We start from the raw sequence: 20,175 nt of genomic DNA, 5'->3' as shown, positions 1-20,175 counted from the left end.
AAAAAAAAAAAAAAGATGAGAGTGAAAATGGTAGCTCCAAATCTCCTTTGGTTGCTACAAAAATTGCGTAAGAAGCATTTAGCCTGATAATGGGATCAGCGTTAAACCCTTAAAAAATAAAGATAGCTATTCATTAAATTAAAACAATTCGTTACTAGTCACTAAAACACAGAACTACTGAATTTGGGTATGCTAAGGCAATATCATTAAGTTAATTTTATCAGCTGGTAAAGGGTTGACTGATAGATAGCCTAAGTCAAGTGTATGGTGCTTCAGTATGTTCTGGGCTCTTCAGTAACCCTCCAGACCCTGAGTAAAACTGGAGAAGGGCAGTGATTGATAAAGTCTCTGTTAGCTGAGACACGAGTGTGGTTCCTGTATGTTCAGATTACTGTGAACATGGCCCCTACTTTCCCAGTGCATTCTCAGTCCTTTCTTTGCCATGAATTGCTTTACTCCTATCCTATGCTTTTTTTTTAACACCTGATTGCCTCAAACTTTCGCATTCTTGCTACCACCAGGCTATCTATGCTATGTTCTCTTCATCATATACACCCAGATCCTCACCTACCTCCAATTTCTTCTCCTTGGCTTCTTTCCCACCTCTATCTCATCTTTGTTTACATGGTTTCTAGTGAGCAAGAATCTCTCATCAGAGGAGAGGAAAAAGGCGAGGAATGACTCACCAAGTTTTAAACACCTATGATGTTTTTATTTTTTAAACACTGATGGAGTTTGGTTTCAAAAAGTATAATATATGGTCATTAGAGCCATTGAGAACAATTTCAGGTCAGCTAGCTCTTCATTTAGAGAAAAGTGGAAATCTAAAGGAGAAAAGGACTTTTTCTCCCTTCTGCCCATAGTGAATTGAAATGTGGTTTCCAACAAACTCATCAATTGTGTGTGTGTATGTGTGTGTGTGTGTGTGTGTGTGTGTGTGTGTGTGTTTATCCTAGGATTTGAACTCAAGGGCTGGGTGCTGTCTCTGAGCTTTTTTGTTCAAGGCTAGTATTCTACCACTAGAGCCACACCTCTACTTTCAGCTTTTTTGGTGATAACTGAAGGTAAGTGTCTCAGACTTTCTTGCCTGGGTTAGGTTTGAACCATGATCTTCAGATCTCAGCCTCCTGAGTAGCTAGAATTACAGACGTGAGCCACTGATGCCTTGCTACGTGAATTCTATCTTAATAGGTACTATTCAAAGAAAAATATTCCCATAGTCATAAGCACCAGACACATAGTAAGTGCTTTAACAATGCTTGTATTTTTTTCTCTTATTTCTGTTGTATCAATCAGAACACAGAATAGCTTTCTGTCCAAACTTATTTTTGGACTGTGTTATTGGTTCTGTGGGTTAACCATTTTTGTGTTCTTGAAATCCAGTTGTTTCCTACTGATCAGCTTAATAAAATGTTCCACTTCTTTTTTAGAAAGGTTGGGGTATGAATGCCTGTTTTGGAAACCTGGAAGGGTCACCTTTATAAATATTTTTGTGTTTTATGGGCTTTTTTAAGATAGTGTCACCAGAGACCATTTGTGTGATGTGGAATTTTCATAGGAGTTGGCACACATTGCCATATGGTTTCTACCCCTGACATTCCTCTAGTGTGCCTGGCCAGGTCATCAGGGATTCCTAAAGGGCCAGGTCCCATGCATTCTTTTGTGTGGCAGGTGACAATGTGACTGCTTCTCAAAACTCCCTACTCTTCTGGCTTCCCTGTCATCTATCTGTGGATTGAAAGCTCTGTGTCCAGCTGGGAGCTTCTGAGGTTATAAAGACAAGTGAGAGGTGGCTGCCACCCTCAGGGAATTTAGGTAATAATGGAGACATATACACATAGTGGGTGCTGTAGGAGAGGCTTTCAGCACTGTGTCAGAGCTTACTTAATATTAATCTTCAGGGTGTCTGGGGAATGGAAAGCAAAAGCCATACTGGATCTCCTGGGGGAAGCCATTGGGACATTTATGATGTCTTATGATTCTCTTACTTCTGATATACCCTGTGTATCACTTTGTAACTGACTGAACATGGGAAATTAGAGGAAAGGGAATTGATTCTCAAACTCACATGCATTTGCTCACTGAATCGGTAAGGACAAGGAATGTAGCTGCAGTATCCACAAATCTCAGCACCATACAGTTTTTCATATCACAGTCCTAAGTATAGTAGGGCCCTTACTCCATAGCTTCATTCAGGACCCCAGGACTCTGCCATCTAGTGACGCCTGGGCTTTGGGAGTCCTTTTAGCTCCTACAATGCATTCTCTGCAAAAAAAAACAAAAAAAGAGGGGCTGGGAATGTGGGTTAGTAGTGCTTGCCTAGCATGCATGAAGCCCTGGGCTCAATTCCTCAGTACCACATAAACAGAAAAAGCTGGAAGTGGCGCTGTGGCTCAAGTGGTAGAGTGCTAGCCTTGAGCAAAAGAAGCTCAGGGACAGTGCCTAGACCCTGAGTTCAAGCCCCAGGACTGGTAAGAGAGGGGGGAGAGGGAGGGAAAGCTCGAGAGAGCACGAGCACTAGCCCAAGACTGGAAAAAGAGAGGGGGGGAGAATAGGGGAATGAGAGAGAGAGAGAGAGAGAGAGAGAGAGAGAGAGAGAATATGAGCATGGAGGACTATGTAGAAAGTTGTACAGGTCAAACCTGAAGTACTGTGAGTTGTTTTTTGTCCATTTAGTCACATGACCCACCACCTAATTGTAAAGGAGGCTGACAAAAGTGGTTGAGTTATGGATTCAAGAGGAAAGACATGGGATTTGTCACCAAATCCTTTTAATTCTGTGTTCCAAAACTTTCCCTCTATTTTCCCTATGACGTTACCTCTGGTGCTCCAGTTGGAATTCTCTTGATCTCTCTTTCTCTTCCTAACTAGTAAGAATTTCCTCACCTTCTGCTTCCAGACTACTCTTTCCACAGGCAACTATCAACAGTACCAGAGGAATCTTGCTAGAATATAAATATGAACACATCACGGTCTTCCTTAAAAAGCCATGGTGGTTCAATAGCTCCTTCTCCACTCCTTGGATCTGTCATCTTGTATCATACTTGTGACAGGAGACCTGGCCTTGTCTTCTGCTACTTCCTATTGTAAATTCTTCGCTCTGCTGGTACCAAATATGTCTCCATTCCACATATGCAAACTGTGGGCTCACCCTTCTTTGCCCTTACATACCTTATACCCCTGTCTAAAATTCTCATCTTCCCTCAGTCCCTTTGCGGAATGAATACCTGGCATCTCTTAGGATTTACCATCCCTGTGCAGGTGTGAATGTCTTGGCATGTTAAATTGTTCTGCGTTCAGCTAGGCCATCATGTATTCATTCTTGTACTGTTCATTGTTCTGGCAGGGAGGAGAGACTAAAGAGAGTTCAAGGAATGGGCTGTTTACAAATGTTTTGGTAGCTGGAAGAGAAAGATGGGAGCTCACAGTTCCCAAGCTCACAGCAGCAGGAGTTGTCATCACCTTTGTCCATTTTACATTGCTCTGACTGAGTCTAGGATGGGTGGTATCACAATGGTGAATATGTGTGGTTAATAGGTCCAATCGTGAGATAGGAAGCAAGAGACTGAGGAAAAAGGGTCATTCTTTTTTTTTTTTTATAACAACCTGCCCTCAGAAACAAATTCACCCTGCCAGATTTGATGCCCTCCTGCTAAGTAGCATTAATCCATTCATGAAAGTAGGATCCCAATCACCTGGTACCTTCCTTAGGCTCCACTCATCATGTCAACATTACCATGCTGAGAAACAGATTTCTAGCACAAATCCCATGGGGGGTTGCACTCAAACCACTGGCTTGCAGAAGCAGGAGGAAAAGGCTAGCAAAAGAGTGAGGGCAGAGCTATAGCTGTGACCTTTGGGAAAGGCATAGAGTCAGCTACCCAGCTGTGGCCTGGCTGGGAGGGAACAGATGCACTGACCTCTTTTATCACTCATTCTCTGATCACCTACTCCCATCACCCAATTGGTCAAAATGAACTGAAAACTAGAGGGCAAAGAACCCATCAATGCTGACCTTCAGATCAGTACAGAGCAAGTGGGGAGGGGGAGAGAGTGGATCTGAATGGACAAATGAGAAATATTCAGCAGAGCTGTTTATATCTCTAATATGGCACCTAACACATAATTAAAATGATTTATGTACATATTTTCCTGCCAGATGACAAGTCCCTTGGATGCACATTTTTTATTCTTCTTAGTCACTGATAACTAACATAACCTTTAAAAGATGCTTAAAAAACTATGATCCTGTCGTGGTCTATTTGGGCTGTTATAGACTTGGGAACATGTACACAAGAGAAATTTATTTCTTGCTATTCTGGAGATCAGGAAGTCTAAGACTAAGGTCAGCAGATTTGATCTCTGCTGAGAACCCACTTTCTGGTTCATAAACAACATCTCCTCATTGTTTCCTCACCTGGAAGACGGGATGCCACATATGAAGGTAGACCCCTTATGACCTAATCACCTCCAGAAGTTCCTACCTCCTTCTGATATCACCTTAGAGGCTAAGATTTCAGTATCTGAATTTGGGAAGCAGGTCCCTTTTGTAAAGTTTATGTGAAATACTAAACTGCATTGTTACAATCTTTTTATCTTTCACTGCTAAAGAGCCAGTTCCTAGAGCTGTCTTAGCACATAAAGATTGTAATCATCTTCTGTCATTTCTCACTTAGCCCAACAGGCAGGACTCGTGAAATCGTGATGCCTTCTAGAAACTACACGCCATACACGAGAGTCCTGGAACTAACCATGAAGAAAACCCTCACTTAAGGCATTCGAATCCATGCACTTCAGAGGCAAAAAGGGCCTGGAGTCAAGAAAGGGTGACTGTTACGTCCTCATGAACAAGAAGCCAGAATGGAAACTGCTGTAGCTCCGCTCTGCTTCTAAGACAGGAAGGAGAGTGAAGATGGAGGAGGGGACAGGCAAGGGCAGGTGTAAGGGTCACAGCACCCTGTTGTGTGCTGCATTATCATTTGCTTTTCATGTAGACACTGAAATCCTTACAGTATTTCACCATTTGTTTTTGTTTTTCTATTTTGCTACTTTGGTTGGGAGTGAAAAGGGCATTGATTTGAAATTTCATATTATTCACAGCAGCATTTGTTAGAGCATGAAGGTTTGTTTACCCATGAAAGTATTAGAAACAGTGTTTCTCTGGTGCAGCAAGGCTGTCAATGAGAAGTGTGGGCACCTGGAAAAACTTGAACCCAGAGGGGAGAATTCCCAGAATGCACAGCTCTCTCTCTTTGGCCCCGAGGAATTGTGCTGGGCTGTAAAAGCCACAATTAGTCAGTGTAGCACAGACCAGCTTCATCCTGATATGCTAATCCCTTGCTTTAATTTGTGCCTTATGTCTTTATCGGACCTGAAATCACTATATTTATTCAACTTTTGATTTTTTGTTTTCGTTCACACTTTAACTTAAAGAGAATTTTGTATGTTGTGGAAATTTAATCATTTAATGTTTTGTATCAATTGATATTTTTGTTAAAGGAATGAGTAATCTATTCATGCATGCTCTAGTTTGTTAGTATAACCTGTATTGCCTTTGTTATTACAACCTGTTTAATAAATACCATATATTTTGTTCTACTAATGTTGTATCTGTGTAGAACTGCATGTAAAAGGAGACTGCCAGCCTGTAGAATAAGTGCCAACGTCAGATTATGTTGGTCCTACAGTCACTGTGATCCACAGAAGCATAGCTGTGTGTGTGTGTGTGTGTGTGTGTGTGTGTGTGTGTGTGTGTCATTCCTGAAATGTATTTAGTTGGTGCACCTTCTGAAAAGAGTGAAATACATTCATGATCACAAAATACAAAATAGTTCTTAAAAATCTCCCATCCCTTTTTTCCCCACCCCCTTTCTTATTTTCCTCATTTTGGAAGAAAAAATTTAAGGCAAACAAAGCAATTTAGTTGAACAAAATACTACAAACTGGGATAATCTAGAGAAAGCCAAGCTTCAGAAACAAATATGTATTTCAACTCTGGCTACAGCACCTTGGGTGAGTCACCAAAGCTCTGTGAGTATAGTTCCTCTAACAACCTGGGTTCCACATGTACTTGTACAGCAGAGCTGACATGCGGATGGGATGGGGATGGGCCCTCCGGTCAGCAAATGCTATCCTCCTGGAGGTTTGTTTAAAAGCATTATTGGCTCACATGTAGCCTTCTGTGGTACAGATGTTCTAACAACGAGAAACTGTGCCCTGTGGAAATCATCAAGGAGAAGCATCTCAGGAAAAGGCTGTCTTCAGGACCCAGGGGTTGGGGAAGGTGGACTCAGAGAGGGACAGAAGATCCTGGGACCCCCAGGTCTCTAAAAACTCTGGTCTGAAAGTAGTGATTTAATGTCAGTTTTAACGAAACTAAGAAGTAAAAACCATTCTGTAACCATTTCTATATTCTCTTCTTTCTCTCTCTCTTAAAACAAGCTAGAAAAAGAAGAACTTAGAGATTTTAAATTTAAAGAATATCAGAGGTCATTCTACTACTGGGGCTTTTGCATTTAAAAGTACATCTTGAGTAAAAGGAGAATTCCTTATGTCACTTAACTATCCAGAAGACTATTAAAGAGAGTTTCTACAGTGTACAGACTGAGAGAATTGTACAGAGAATCCTTCTAGATAGACTGTCAAAATTACCTCTAGTGAAAAGAGTGCCATCCAGGAACCTGTTCATGAGCATGAGTATTATGTAGAACTGGATGAACTCTAATATTGTATAATCAATTTATCTCACTGAAATAAAGGATGGCTGTATATATGGGGGGATTTTTTAAAACTATAAAAATGGCATCTTGCAAGAAGGTTTCCGATTAAAATTTTCATTCCAGCCCTTCCTGGCTTTCTTAAAAATATTCATACACACAGATGTCACTTGTTTCATTTTAAAAATACAAGCCTCTATGGAGAAGCAGAATCATGGGGGTTTTTTAGAATGTCAGCTTCCCAAGCTTGGTCATGAGTATGGGCACGTGGAAGTCACCGAATCAGCCTATGACCCTGGACCATGGGAGCATGGTCAGTTTCTTCCTGGTGGGACGGATGTGAAAATGAGTGAGTTAACCCTTCAAGTAAGAATATTGCTTGTGACCCAGTGAACACTCAGAAAATGCTGCCTGTCACCAGAACATACCTCCACAACGACGTTTTGCTTATCAATTTTCTTGGACTGCCTCACAGATGTTAGGCAGGTGCTCTACCACTTGAGCCACACGAATGGTGATGTTCCCAATCTCAGCCTAAGTAGTTAGGATGATAGGAATGAGTCATTGTACCTGAATTATAATCATTTTTATACACATGCGCACAAATAGATAATATACACCAATATTTCTTATAGTTAATTGGCTTCCATTGCATTGATATACCATGATTTAATAGTGCTATCCCCTAATGAAATCCCTTAATGGTATTTTGGAAATTACTTTTACTGTTTTTAAAGCAATCCTCTGGTGAACCATCTTGTGCTCACGTCTTTGCACATTTTCCTAATCATTTTCTCAAGACACATGCTAGAAGAGAAAATGGTCAGGCCAAATGTAATGCAAGGCTTAGGTGCATTTGCTCCAATCTGTCCCCTGGAAATCTGTGTCCACTGAAACTCACCAACAGGATGAGAATGTGAGTTCCTGACTCTTTTGTCAAAATTAGGGACATATATAGAGATATATTTACATATATCTCTATATATGTATCTTTAATGGAGTATATAAAAAAACCTGTCCCCCTAAAAAGCAGTGAAATATGGTCCTTTGGGATATTTGGTTTGGATACCTGAGCTCAAGAATATGCGCGTGTGAGTTGTTCGTTAGAGGTGTCTCTAGGGCCAAGAGAATGCCTAGGCAACTGACAGGAAACAGAATCGAAGGAGTAGGAGTCTCCCAGAACCTGAAACTAAAGAGTCTGTTGCACAGTTAGCCACAATCAGAGCCGGTCAGGGAGAAAGAAAAGACTCAGGCCACGTCTCCAAGGGCAAATTTTTGTGATAGCCTTGGAGAAAGGACCAATGTATGGGAAGTCAGACTTACTCATTTATAACAATCTGCTCTTCCAGGAGCTAACCAGCATACCCAAGCGCAGTTATATATCTCTTTTAGTGACAGTACCCTCAGTCTCCTAACCACTTTCCACTTCACATCACCTCTCCACATCACATATTAGGGGTGAAACATCTGACCCATAAACTTTTTTTTTGGGGGGGGAGGAGACAAACTACATGTAAGCCATAGCAGAAGAGAACTGGATGAACAGAGGGCTAAAGTGTATCTTCTTTTCTTCATATACAAATGTAAGAATAACTCACTGGGCTTTATCATGGAAGGCATGGCCCAAAAGGAAGAATGAAGATGAGTTTCCAGAAAGACCAGGCAAAGACACCAGAGGGAGACTGCTACTACAATTTGGCTACTAGAATTTGAATGCTACTAGGATTTGATAACTAATCCATGGTACAAAGCACCCATCCCTTCCTTTCCTTTCCCTCCTTCTCCTCTCTCCTCTCTTTTCCTTTTTTTTCTTTTTTTTGCTTGTGGATATCCGATGATTTAAGCACCAATTGTTGAAAGGAGTACTCATTTCCTGCTAAATTGCCCTTGCACTATTGTTAAAAATCAATCGACTAGAGACACATCTAGTTCTATACTCTCCACTCTTATATTGATCTCGTTGCCCAATAAACACTGTCTCAATGGCGGCAGCTTAATCACAGGGTCCCAAAGTCAGGTAATACAGGCTCTCCACTTAGGTTTCCACAGGGAATTGTTTTGCCTATTGTAGGCCCTCTGCATTTCCATACGGATTGTATACCCTGTTGATTTCTGCAAAAGCTCAGTTGATATTCTGGTTGGGATCACTCTGAATAGACATGGCGAAAGAGAGCACCCAGAGCTCTCCTCTCTGTGAGTGCTAGAGACACTGTGGTCTAGCTCGGAGCACAGGGTCAGCCACTGGGTGTCAGGGGCCTCTTTTTTCTTCCTCAGTTTGAACGGCACTGGGTTAAAAAACCTCCACAGAATGTATTTTGATAATGGTATAGTATAATCTTTGTGGAATTCTGAAGAAAATATTATAAGAAACATTCATATGTGCCCAAGGGCCATAAAACTGATGTAATTTGAATGCAATAAAATATAAACAAATGGCAAACAGTTCTTGAGGGTTTTTCTCTTAATTTTTCAACACATACTTTAGGGTTTTAACATACAGCGTTTACAGCATTCACCTTCCTGAATGAGGGGTGGGAGGGAGGTTGAGAAATAATTAGTAGGCAATTTTTTGGCCCTGGGACTTTACTTGTAAATGTTTTCTTTGGCAGCCATACTCTTGAGAACAGGAAGTTACTCTCTTGTTACAGATTTAAGACTTTTCTGAGCCAAATAACAGAAAGCTGGATTAGTTCTGAAATGAAAGGGGGGGGGCGGGGAACCAACTCAAGGCTCTTGCTAGAGATTAATGACATCTTGCAAATATTTTAATTCTCCTCTTTCCTCTTAACTTGCCACCTCCTAAACAAAACACATTCAAACTGAAAACAACTTCACTGGTTCCTTTGTAGCCCAACCCTAAAATAAAATACCTTTATTTAAATATTTCTGGGGGCCAGGGGGGAAGGAAATGAGGTCTGTTTCAAGTTGACCTCTTTGGTTACAAAAATCCTCAGAATGAAATTTGAAATAAAGATATTAATATTTCCACAGTGATCATAAAGATTCATAATTTTCTTTGACCTCTTGAAATGGCTTTTGTCATAGATAAGAGTGTTTAGGCAAACTCTGTAAACAATACCTACTTGCTAAGGGAGCTAGTTGCAAATGTTTCTTTAGAACTTGTTCAAAATGGCAGTATTCTAAAAATTGGACCAGAGTTGTTCTCAGTCTCCCTTAGAGAACAAGGGAACTGGTTCTCCCCTTCTGCCCCATCCCACCAAAATCTTGTCTCTACTTATATAGATAGGCCTGGCAGGATTAACAAAAAAAAAAAAAAAAAAGGAATTCAAACTCCATTTTTGCATTTGATCTACCAGCTTGTAATCTGAAAGAACATTGATTTTATGAATTATTTTAAGTACCATTTGTGAAGATTCCTTTTTTTTTTTTTTGGTCAGCTCTTCAGCTCAAGGCTAGAGCTCTACCACTTGAGCCATAGGGCCACTTCCAGTTTTCTGGTGGTTTACTGGAGATAAAAATCTCACGGAGTTTCCTGCCCAGGCTGGCTTTGAATGTCGATCCTCAGATCTCAGCCTCCTGAGTAGCTAGGATTACAGGTGTGAGCCACAGGCGCCCGGCTGAAGATTCTTAAAACAGAAAACCTTAGAACAATTGGAGATTGAGAAACAGAGATCATTTTCCTATTATGAGTGTAAATCTTACAGGGGTGATTTGGAAGATTCCATGGTATTAAGATAACTAAAAAGAAAAAAAAAGAGCTTGTACTCTTTAGCACTTGCCCAGAATGCCCAAACTCAACTACTGTAGAACATAGGAACCCTGGGCACAGGTGGAAAGGGTGGGACAATGGGGATGAATGGCAGGTAGTAGTGGCGGGGTGCCCCTGTGTACTATAAGTACATGTCCACTTTAAGTCACTCAGCTTCATAATTTTGAAAAGCACTATGCTGCCAAACAAATCCATTTGCAGGCTGACTGGCTAAAGATCCATAACTTACATCATTTGGCTGACATTAGCTAATGTTTTTCTTTCTGTGTGTTATCAAGAAAATACTCCTTCAAACTACCTTTTTCTTCAGTGTGCTTGGTATGCCTTCCACATCATCTATTAGTTTGCTTGTCTTCTGCTATTTTGACCTTAGATACTTTTTTTTAAAACCTTATAAACAATCTGAAAGAACTCAGACCTGTCATCCCTTAGATATAAAAATTAAATTAAGCCCAAGAATCCTAGGTGATGGAGAACACTGTCCAGTCCTGGAAGATAGGGGCAGCTCAGGGAGTACCCCAAAGGTTGATAAATCTGAAACCTTGCCAGTGTTGGGTGAGCATTTATTTAAAGAGAGCTACCTGCTTTCTGGTTTTACTACATACCAAATATTTCTTCTCAACATTTATGAGCTTAAATAGATGCAGATGTTGCCAGAGAATGTATTATAACATTAATCATCTTGGGATCGTATAATTTAAGTGTTGAAAGGCCTCTTGGAGCTTGTCTCCTTCAACACCCTCATTTTAAGCTAGAGGAAACTGAGGCCAACAATTAATTGACTTGCTACAAAGTTAGTGGTCCATGAACCCTCTTCCTTAAAAACATTAATTTGGCATTGACTAATTTTACCACCACTGCCTTCATCCTCTCACATGGATTGCCTTTATCATCCTATAGACATAAATCAAGGTGACCAGACCTAACTCTGGCCAGGTCTAGTTCGTTTTCTCCTACTCTAACTTGTGGCAAATCACCACTTTCCTACTCTGTGCCTCTGATGTGTGTTCATGCTGTAATTCAGACTTGCTTCAATTTGTGGGAAGGGGATAGCTCCCTTCCCAGTGACATTTGGAAGAAGATGAAATTTTTATCTATTTTTTTTGTCGGTTATGGGGCTTGAAGTCTGGGCCTGGGCATTGTCCCTCAGCTCTTCAGCTCAAGGCCAATGCTCTACCACTTGAGCCACGGCACCACTCCCAGTTCTCTGGTGGTTTAATGGAGATAAGAATCTCATGGCCTTTCCTGCCCCTGCTCGCTTTTAACCCAGATCCTCAGGCCTCAGACTCCTGAGTAGCTAGGATTACAGGTGTGAGCCGGCGGCGCCTGGCAGAAAATGAATTTTGAAAAGTTATTCTATACAGACTTTGAAAATTTCCTCCCTCATTCCTTTTTTCTTTCTTTTTTTGGTCATCAAGATAGATTTAAATCATCCTTTCTCTGGCACACAAAAAATCATATCTTAATAATTTTTGTAACCAGACTTATGATATATAATATACTAGATGCTTTACAGAAAAAGATATGATGGGGCCCTCTAAGAACAGGATGCTTTGTCCTCCAGCAAACACTTTGAACTAATTCTAAGCCATTTAGTTTTGATATCCTCCCTCTTCTCTTTTTGCCTACCCTGTTCTCTGAATCCTGGATAAAAGATCTTCTCAAGTTTTCCTATTACTCTGATCCCACAGCTATATTTCCTCTGACTTATCCTGAGATTGTTCAAAATGCCGTCATATTCTTCCGTTCCCTAGTCTAAGATTTGACTCTTTGAATGTAGGTTATTACTTCAGCTGAGCTTTTATGAGAAAAACATTTGGATCTAATTCCTGGTCACATGTAAATGACTGACAGAGCAGAGCCTTTACAGAAGTATCTATGGTAAACCTCCCCCTCCCCACCAAAAAACAATCTGTGAATTAACCAAATGATGTTTTCAATGGTGGAATTTCAACCAGTGTGTCAAAGGAAAGTAAAAGTCAAGAGGAGGAGAAACTATTTTAAATCTTGTTTTAGACTTTATATTCTAAAAGTGTGTGTATGTGTGTGTGGGGGGGGGGGGGGTTAGCTCCCATGTCTATACAGTCTGAACTGAAGAATAGTACTCTAAAGGCTAGTACTCTTAAGTAGTTCTTTTCCAAGGACATTTTTATCTCTGGTTAATGAACTTATTCATATTAAAAACATCATGATTTATTACTCAATCACCACTGATCATATATTTAATCAGGAATCTTGAGTAAATTTGCTAACTAAAAAACAAAATGATACCATACGTTTGATGATTTTCTCCCTTCCCCCATTCTCTCTTCCCACACAATGATGGTCATAAAACACAGTGGTGGTCTGAAATGGGAGACATGTCACTAAACAAGCTCAACCATGTGAAAGTTTGGAGAGAGAGAGAGTGAGTTCCAGTCCTCCAACTAAAACCTTATTGGGCTGAGGTTTGCTCACCAGAGACTTTGTGTTTTTCCCCCCATAGGCAATTGCCCCTTTGATTAATCCCATTTCCCTCAGCCCTGGTGAGTCCCCCACCCCCGCAGCTGAGCAAACAGAGAGGCAGTGGCCATTTTAATGTGCTTCCTCCCTCCAACCCTCTGAGAAGAGCAGTCTGTTCATCTTGTTCATAAACCACAGAACTGAATGGTCTTGGAGAGAGTGAGGATCTTCTGTCGGGATTAATTTTAATAGGCCACAGTCTGCCACCCGGGAACCATAGCCTTGGTAAATGGCTTTAAATTACTATTTGCTGATAAAAAGGGAGATAGGAGCTGAAAATTTGGTTCCACATTTCAAACAATTTGGATAACTAAGGCAAGAATTTACTTTTAGTGTGGAGTGCATGCACTTTACAACCTAAACCCTTGGGTAGCAGAGGAAAACTTTTTGCTGTTGTGGGATCAACATAAAATAGAAAGGTGGAATGCGACATTTTGTAGAAGTTTTAGTATTTTAAAGCTGGAAGGGAAATGAAGAATCTGTCTATGAATTCCTAAGGATTTGTGAAAGCTGTGTGATTCTGATTTCTGTACATGGCAGGCAAGTGTTCTACAGCACTAAACCATACCTTCAGACCTTTATATATTTGATTCTGAGATAGGTTCTGATTTGCCCAGGATGGCCTCAAACATGATCATCTTCAGTCAGTCTCTCTAATATAGTTGTATTACAGTCATGTGCCACCATGCCCAGCTCAATACTCTATTTTTTGCTAGAGTGTTAAAAAGTAAAAAGCGAAGCCAGGCATTGGTGGTTTACACCTGTAATTCTAGCTACTAAGGAGGCTGAGATTTGAGGATTGCTGTTCAAAGCCAGCACAAGCAGGAAAAGTCCATATCAACAATTAACCATCAGAAAAGTGAAAGCAGAGCTGTGGCTCAAAGTAGTTGAGTACTAACCTTGAGTGAAAGAGCTCAGGGACAAGGTCCAGGCCCTGAGATCAAGTCCCACAACCAATAGCAAAAAAGTAAAAAGTACTTGCTGTATGTTTTTTTTCTATTACTGTAACAAAACATCTGTGGCTGGATAATGAGTAAAGATGTTTATTTAGCTCATAGTTCTGAAAGTTTAAGAGCATGTCATTGGTAATAACTAGGTTCTGGAGGTGGCTTTGTAATATATGGTGCCATTGTGGTGTTAAGTGCAAACCAAAGAGAGCAGTCATATAGTAAGATAGGAAGCCAGAGATCACATTCAGGGATCAGGTTCACTGTGACTTCTCCTAGGTCCTACCTCTTCAAAGTTCTATAGTACTTCCCAAGCCATCTCACTAGATAGCAAGCTTACCACCACTGAGCCATTAAAGAACACATGCAAACCACACCCAAACAACACATGTGGGAAAACTGAAGTGGACAGCTGGGAATTCCAAAGATTCATGTTTTCTAATTTTACAACTGATTGTCAACTCTGTATTGAACAAATCACTCCCAGGTTTGATTTCTAAGGAGGTAAGTCTCCCTAACTTAAGGAGGCACGGTGGGACTAGTAACCCGGTAGGAGGAAGAAGCAAGGACTGACTGTGGTAGAGGCTGAAATGAGAAAACAAGGTTCTGAGTGCACAAAATGTTCGCCAATTCAAACCACGACCCAAAGAACAAACAAGTAATTAAAGCTCACAGGAAAAAAAAAGTCAGTTAATCAGCCAAATCCAAAGAAATCCTCTTGTGTATGCACTTGCCTGCTCACAGTTTCTCTTAAAGGCACCTTAATTTTTTTTTTTTTGATTGGTTGTGGAGCTTGAACTCTGGGTGCTGTCCCTCAGCATTTCAGCTCAAGTCAAGTGCTTTAACACTTGAGCCACAGCATTTGTTAATTGGAGATAAGAGTCTGGCGGACTTTCCTGCTGGTTGGCTTTGAACTGTGATCCTCAGATCTCAGACTCTTGAGTAGCTAGGGTTATAGGCATGAGTCACCAGCGCCCAGAGCCAAGGCACTTTAAATATATGTCTCACTTTGTGTGTGTGTGTGTGTGTGTGTGAGAGAGAGAGAGAAAGAGAGAGAGAGAGAGAGAGAGACATACTTGTCTTGGTAAATTCATTGACAAACTCATGGCTCTGAAATCCATGAATTTCTATTTTTAATAATGTTCAAGAAATGTCCTTGTACATCTTAGTGACAATGGGATGGCTATGAGTCATCTTCACATCTTTCATATGATTGATGAAATTTCAGTGTCTGCATTTTTCTTCCTTTTAAAACATAGTTACATTCATTCACTTACTGAGGAAGATTATCTAAGTACTATTATTATTGTTTTTTTTCTAGGGCTGAGGACCAAACCCAGGGCCTTGTGTGTGCCGGGCGGGCGCCCTTCCACTGGGCTAAACCCCCAGCCCCATTTTTTTTTTTAAGCAAAGGAGTTGAGTACCAGTGGCTCATGACCTCCTACCTTCTCAATGGGCTGAAGGATCAAGATTCTGCCTGGGCAGAAAAGACTCCATTTCCAAAAACAAGCAGCAAAAAGCAGAGGTGGGGGCATGGTACAATGATAGAGCACCAGCCTTCTAGCTGAGGTCCTGAGTTCAGTACCATTAAAAAAAAAAAAGGAACAGAAACAAAACAAAACAAAAAACTCTAAACACACTTGTTTCCATTCATTTTTTACAGTGAATGGGCTCTTTACTAAGCAACTGGAATTCTTCAGGAAGGATCAGGTGCTGCTGTTGTGTGGGTTCCACTTCTTAGGGGTCTCACTGATTTAACTGATTTAGCAGCCAACAGGTAAAATCTCTGACATTTGTTTTGGCTTTGCTTTTTTCTCATTTAAAAAAAAATCTCAGTTCTATATCTTTTTCCACTGACACTGAATGAAATTTTGTACACTAGATCTTGTGATGTCTGATGAATTATGAAAGAATCATTTATCTATTTTTGTCCTAAAGGTGAAGGACAAAGGGCAAACCAATGCAACAACAATACTCACAAGGCAATATGTTGGATATGAACTTTACAACTTGGGGGAGGGATTGGGAGAGAGAAAATGGGAGAAAAATGAGGGAGGAGGTAACAATGTTTGACCAAAAAAATGTACTCACTACATTACATATGTAACTGTAACCCCTCTGTACATCACCTTGACAATTTTTTTAAGTGTAATTTTGTTGTAGTGGAAAGTTTCTTCATTTGGCACATTTTTTAGTTACTGAGAACCAGATCATTTGTGCATGGATATTGGTAAGAACACAGATTTGTATTCTGATATGTTGAGGCCTTATGCCCATGTTGTATAGAAGATTCTATTCCACACCACTGGAAATATCTCCATATAGTAATTATGGTTCATACTTGTATTAGAAGTTTAATACTTCCATATACAACAGATGTTTCATTTACAAAAAGATTACAGAGGAGCAGTACAAAAAAAGTATGAGAGTAGATTCAATCAACTAGAATCTACTACATGTGCCATGGGAAACCCCAAAACACAAGCATTGTTTCCTGACACATAAGATGTTACAGTTTTGTTGGAGGGGGGGGAATCCAGGCACCAGTGGCTTATGCCTATGATCCTAGCTACTTAGGAGGCTGAGATCTGAAGATTGCAGTTTGAAGATAATCTGGGCAGAAAAATCTGTGAGACTCTTATCTCCAACAAACTACTAAAAAGAAAGAAAGAAAAAAAAAAAAACCCAAGCGGAGATGTGGCTCAATTGGTAGACTTAGCTTTGTGCCAATGAAGCTTAGTGACGGCCCTGAGTTCAAGCCCAGCACCACCAAAAAAAAAAAAAGTTACCACATAGATAGGACACAATTAGAAATTTATAATATGCTTCATGAAGTGAGGTCCCAACTCTAAGTACTGTAGTGGTGGTTAACAAAGGAAAAAGGAAGAGCAATTTGGTTCTCAATCATCAAGGAAGGCTCAGAGAGAAGGAAAGATGCACCAAAATTCATGAAGGGCAAAGGAAGAGAACCTTCCAGGAAAGGAATACAGAAAGGAGCAGAATCTTGAGGCTTCAAAAAATTATACTTTCTTGAATGACAGTGCAGCCATGGGAATTCACTAGTGTGGGGTGAAACAAAAATCCTATAGTTAGAACCCAAAAGCAAGATGAGAGTGTCTTGTGGTGGAAAGGTGGTAAGAGTTTGCCAAGATAAACCACCTAACTTGCTGGAGCAGGTGGCTCACACTTGCAATCCTAGCTAGTCAGGAAGCTGAGATCTGAAGATCAAGGTTCAAAACCAGCTGGGGCAGGAAAGTCTGTGAGATTTTTTTTTTTTTTTTGGTCAGTCGTGGGGCTTGAACTCTGGGCCTGGGCACTGTCCCTCAGCTCTTCAGTTCAAGGCTAGTGCTCTACCACTTAAGCCACAGCGCCACTTCCGGGTTTTTCTGTTTATGTGGTGCTGAGGAATTGAACCCAGGGCCTCATGCATGCAAGGCAAGCACTCTACCACTGAGCCACCTTCCCAGCCCTGTGAGATTCTTATCTTCAATTAACCACCAGAAAACTGGAAGCAGTTATGTGATTCAAAGTAGTAGAGCATTAACCCTGAGCAATAAGAGCTTAGGGACAGCACCCAGGCCCCGAATTCAACTCCCACAACCAACAAAAACAAAACAAAACAAAAAACCCACCACCTGACTCAAAAGCCTTATTTCTTAGCTAGGGCTAAAAGATTATTAAAGTCTTCAGAACATTATTTTAAGTATTTTGTTATATGAATCTCATTAGTATAGACCAAGAGTGCATAGGGTGTGGCTTAGGAGTGGCTGTGGCTACAGTTTGGCTCTCTGGAGTAATTATAAGTTTATTTGAAGCTTCTGTCTCTTTGGAAGGGAGCTGACTGTGTTTATATAACATCATAAGATTGAGAACAATTCAATTTTCGGTACCAAAGGATTGGAAGTGGTTATGGGAGTAATAGCTGTTGTGACTTTCCTAGGTGATAAAAGAGTCATGCTTCCTATTCTTCTTACTCTTTCCTTTGGGACAGTTTTCTTGGCTGAACTATGAAAACAAGGCAAAAGTGAATCTGGTACTTATTACTCTATCTTCCTTTTTTGTGTTTTGTTCTTTTTGTGATTATACTGGGTCTTGAACTCTTGAGCTGTTTGCTCAAGGGCTGGTGCTCTACTACTTGAGCCACCCCTTCAGTTCCAACTTTTCACTGATTATTTGGAGATAAGTGTCTTATGGGAACTTTCCTGTCTAGGGTAGCTTTGAACTGTAATCCTCAGATTTCAGCCCCCTGAGTAGCTAGATGCCAGTAGTGTAAACCATTGGCATCTAGTATGCCTTTCCCTTCTTAATCAGAAATAAACCTTTTCAACAATTTTATACAGTTGGAACTAAAGTGAAGATTTTCAAATAGATGGAGTAGAAAGAGCAGCTGAACATTATGGTTAGAAATGTGCTATCAGGGCTGGGAAGGTGGCTCAGTGGTAGAGCGCTTGCCTTGCATGCTCAAGGCCCTGGGTTTGATTCCTCAGCACCACATAAGAAAAAAGAAAAAAGCCGGAAGTGGCGCTGTGGCTCAAGTGGTAGAGCGCTAGCCTTGAGCTGAAGAGCTGAGGGACAGCACCCAGGCCCAGAGTTCAGGACCCACGACTGGACCCCCCCCCCAAAAAAAATGTGCTATCAGAGGCAGGGATGTTGGCTCAGTGGTAAGTGCTTGCCTTGCATGCATGAGGCTCTGGGTTTGATTCCTCAGCACCACATAAGCAGAAAAAGCTGAAAGTGGCCCTATCTATGGCTCAAGAGATAGAGTGCTAGCCTTGAGCTGAAGAGCTGAGGGACAGCGCCCAGGCCTAGAGTTCAGCCCCCACGACTGACAGAAAGAAAGCAAGAAAGCAAGAAGGCAAGGTGCTATTATCCCTTACTGCCTCCCACCCCAATTCATTTTCATTTTAGTGTCTCTGTTTACTGATGAAACAGTGAATTATGAAAGACTGCTTGTTGAACACCATCCCACTAACATATCTCCTGTGACTTTGGAAATGGAGAAGAGGGGATATTTTCCCTTGTTACAATGACTTTGGACTGTCACAGCAGCTAGTTGTGACAGAAGCCAGACATCTCATGTCCTGTCATGCCTGAGACAGTGCCTCAAATCAAAGTGCTGCTCCACTGAATCTCTAGTATGAAACACTGATGGGCCCTAAGGAACCTTTCAACTTTAAAGAACATTACTAAAAGGCTGGGAAAGTGGCTCCGTGGTAGAGTGTTTGCCTTGCATGCCTGAGGCCCTGGGTTTGATTCCTCAGTACCACATAAGCAGAAAAAGCCAGGCGTGGTGCTGTGGTTTAAGTGGTAGAGCGCTAGCATTGAGCTGAAGAGCTGAGAGACAGCGCCCAGGCCCAGAGTTCAGGCCCCACTGACAGAAAAAAAAGGAACATCACTAAAGTCTGAGGCATCAGGTCACATAGTCCGGTCTCTCAAATCCTACTCTGTAATTTACCTTATTTCAGTAATAGCTAACTCCTCCTTGTGTGTGTGTGTGTAATTACCAGTACTGGAGCTTAAACTCAGGGCCTGGGCACTATCACTGAGCTCAAGGCTAGCACTCTACCACTTGAGCCACAGCTATTTTTTTTTGCTGGCTAACTGGTAAGAGACTTACAGACTTTCCTGCCAAGGCTAGCTTTGAACCTCTACCCTCAGACATCAGACTTCAGAGTAGCTAGGAGTATGGGTGTGAGCCACCAGCACCAGGCTTTCATTCTTTAGATTTTTTTAACTTTAATTTCACTCCTCGGAGGGCTCCCCACCACCCAAAGTACCTGTCCAATTTTTTTTTATTTTTTTATTATTATTTTTTCAGTCATGGGGCTTGACCTCTGGGCCTGGGCGCTGTCCCTCAGCTCTTCACCTCCAGGCCAGCACTCTACCACTTGAGCCACAGCGCCACTTCTGGTTTTCTGGTGGTTTATTGGAGATAGAGGAGTCTCACGGACTTTCCTGCATGGGCTGGCTTTGAACCGTGATCCTCCGATCTCAGCCTCCTGAGTAGCTAGGATGACAGGCTCGTGAGCCACTGGGCCTGGCCAATTTTACGATTTTTAATTGTTCAGTTTTTTTGGAGCAATGTCTCCTTCCACCACTCTGCAAATACCATAACAAAGCTTGACTTCTCAGTTCATTTTTGCTAGGTTAGGTCACAAAAGCACTCAATATCCACATATATGTGTGTGTGTGTGTGTGTGTGTGTGTGTGTGTGTGTGTGTGTGTGTGTGTGTGTGTGTGTGTATACATTTATATAGCTATATATGTATATGTCTATGTC

At 41.1% G+C, this 20,175-nt stretch overlaps 2 protein-coding genes across 2 annotated transcripts in view; both read left to right on the top strand.

Annotated features, from left to right (window-relative positions):
• Positions 1-5,598, top strand: part of Myzap (myocardial zonula adherens protein) — a 73,983-nt gene extending 68,385 nt beyond the window's left edge. Inside the window, exon 13 of the mRNA XM_013010111.1 lies at positions 4,677-5,598. Coding sequence (XP_012865565.1) covers positions 4,677-4,773 — 97 coding nt within the window. The 3' untranslated portion in view covers positions 4,774-5,598. The remainder of the gene's footprint in view (positions 1-4,676) is intronic.
• Positions 5,599-6,914: 1,316 nt separating this feature from the next.
• Positions 6,915-20,175, top strand: part of Polr2m (polymerase (RNA) II (DNA directed) polypeptide M) — a 20,273-nt gene continuing 7,012 nt past the window's right edge. The window contains exons 1-2 of the mRNA XM_013009946.1: positions 6,915-7,082; positions 8,788-8,909. Coding sequence (XP_012865400.1) covers positions 6,915-7,082; positions 8,788-8,909 — 290 coding nt within the window. The remainder of the gene's footprint in view (positions 7,083-8,787; positions 8,910-20,175) is intronic.

This window comes from Dipodomys ordii, unplaced genomic scaffold (genome assembly GCF_000151885.1).
Source record: "Dipodomys ordii isolate 6190 unplaced genomic scaffold, Dord_2.0 Scaffold11, whole genome shotgun sequence".
NCBI lineage: Eukaryota > Metazoa > Chordata > Mammalia > Rodentia > Heteromyidae > Dipodomys > Dipodomys ordii.
Note: the sequence above shows the minus strand (reverse complement) of the source record. Positions and strands in the feature narration are given on the sequence as shown.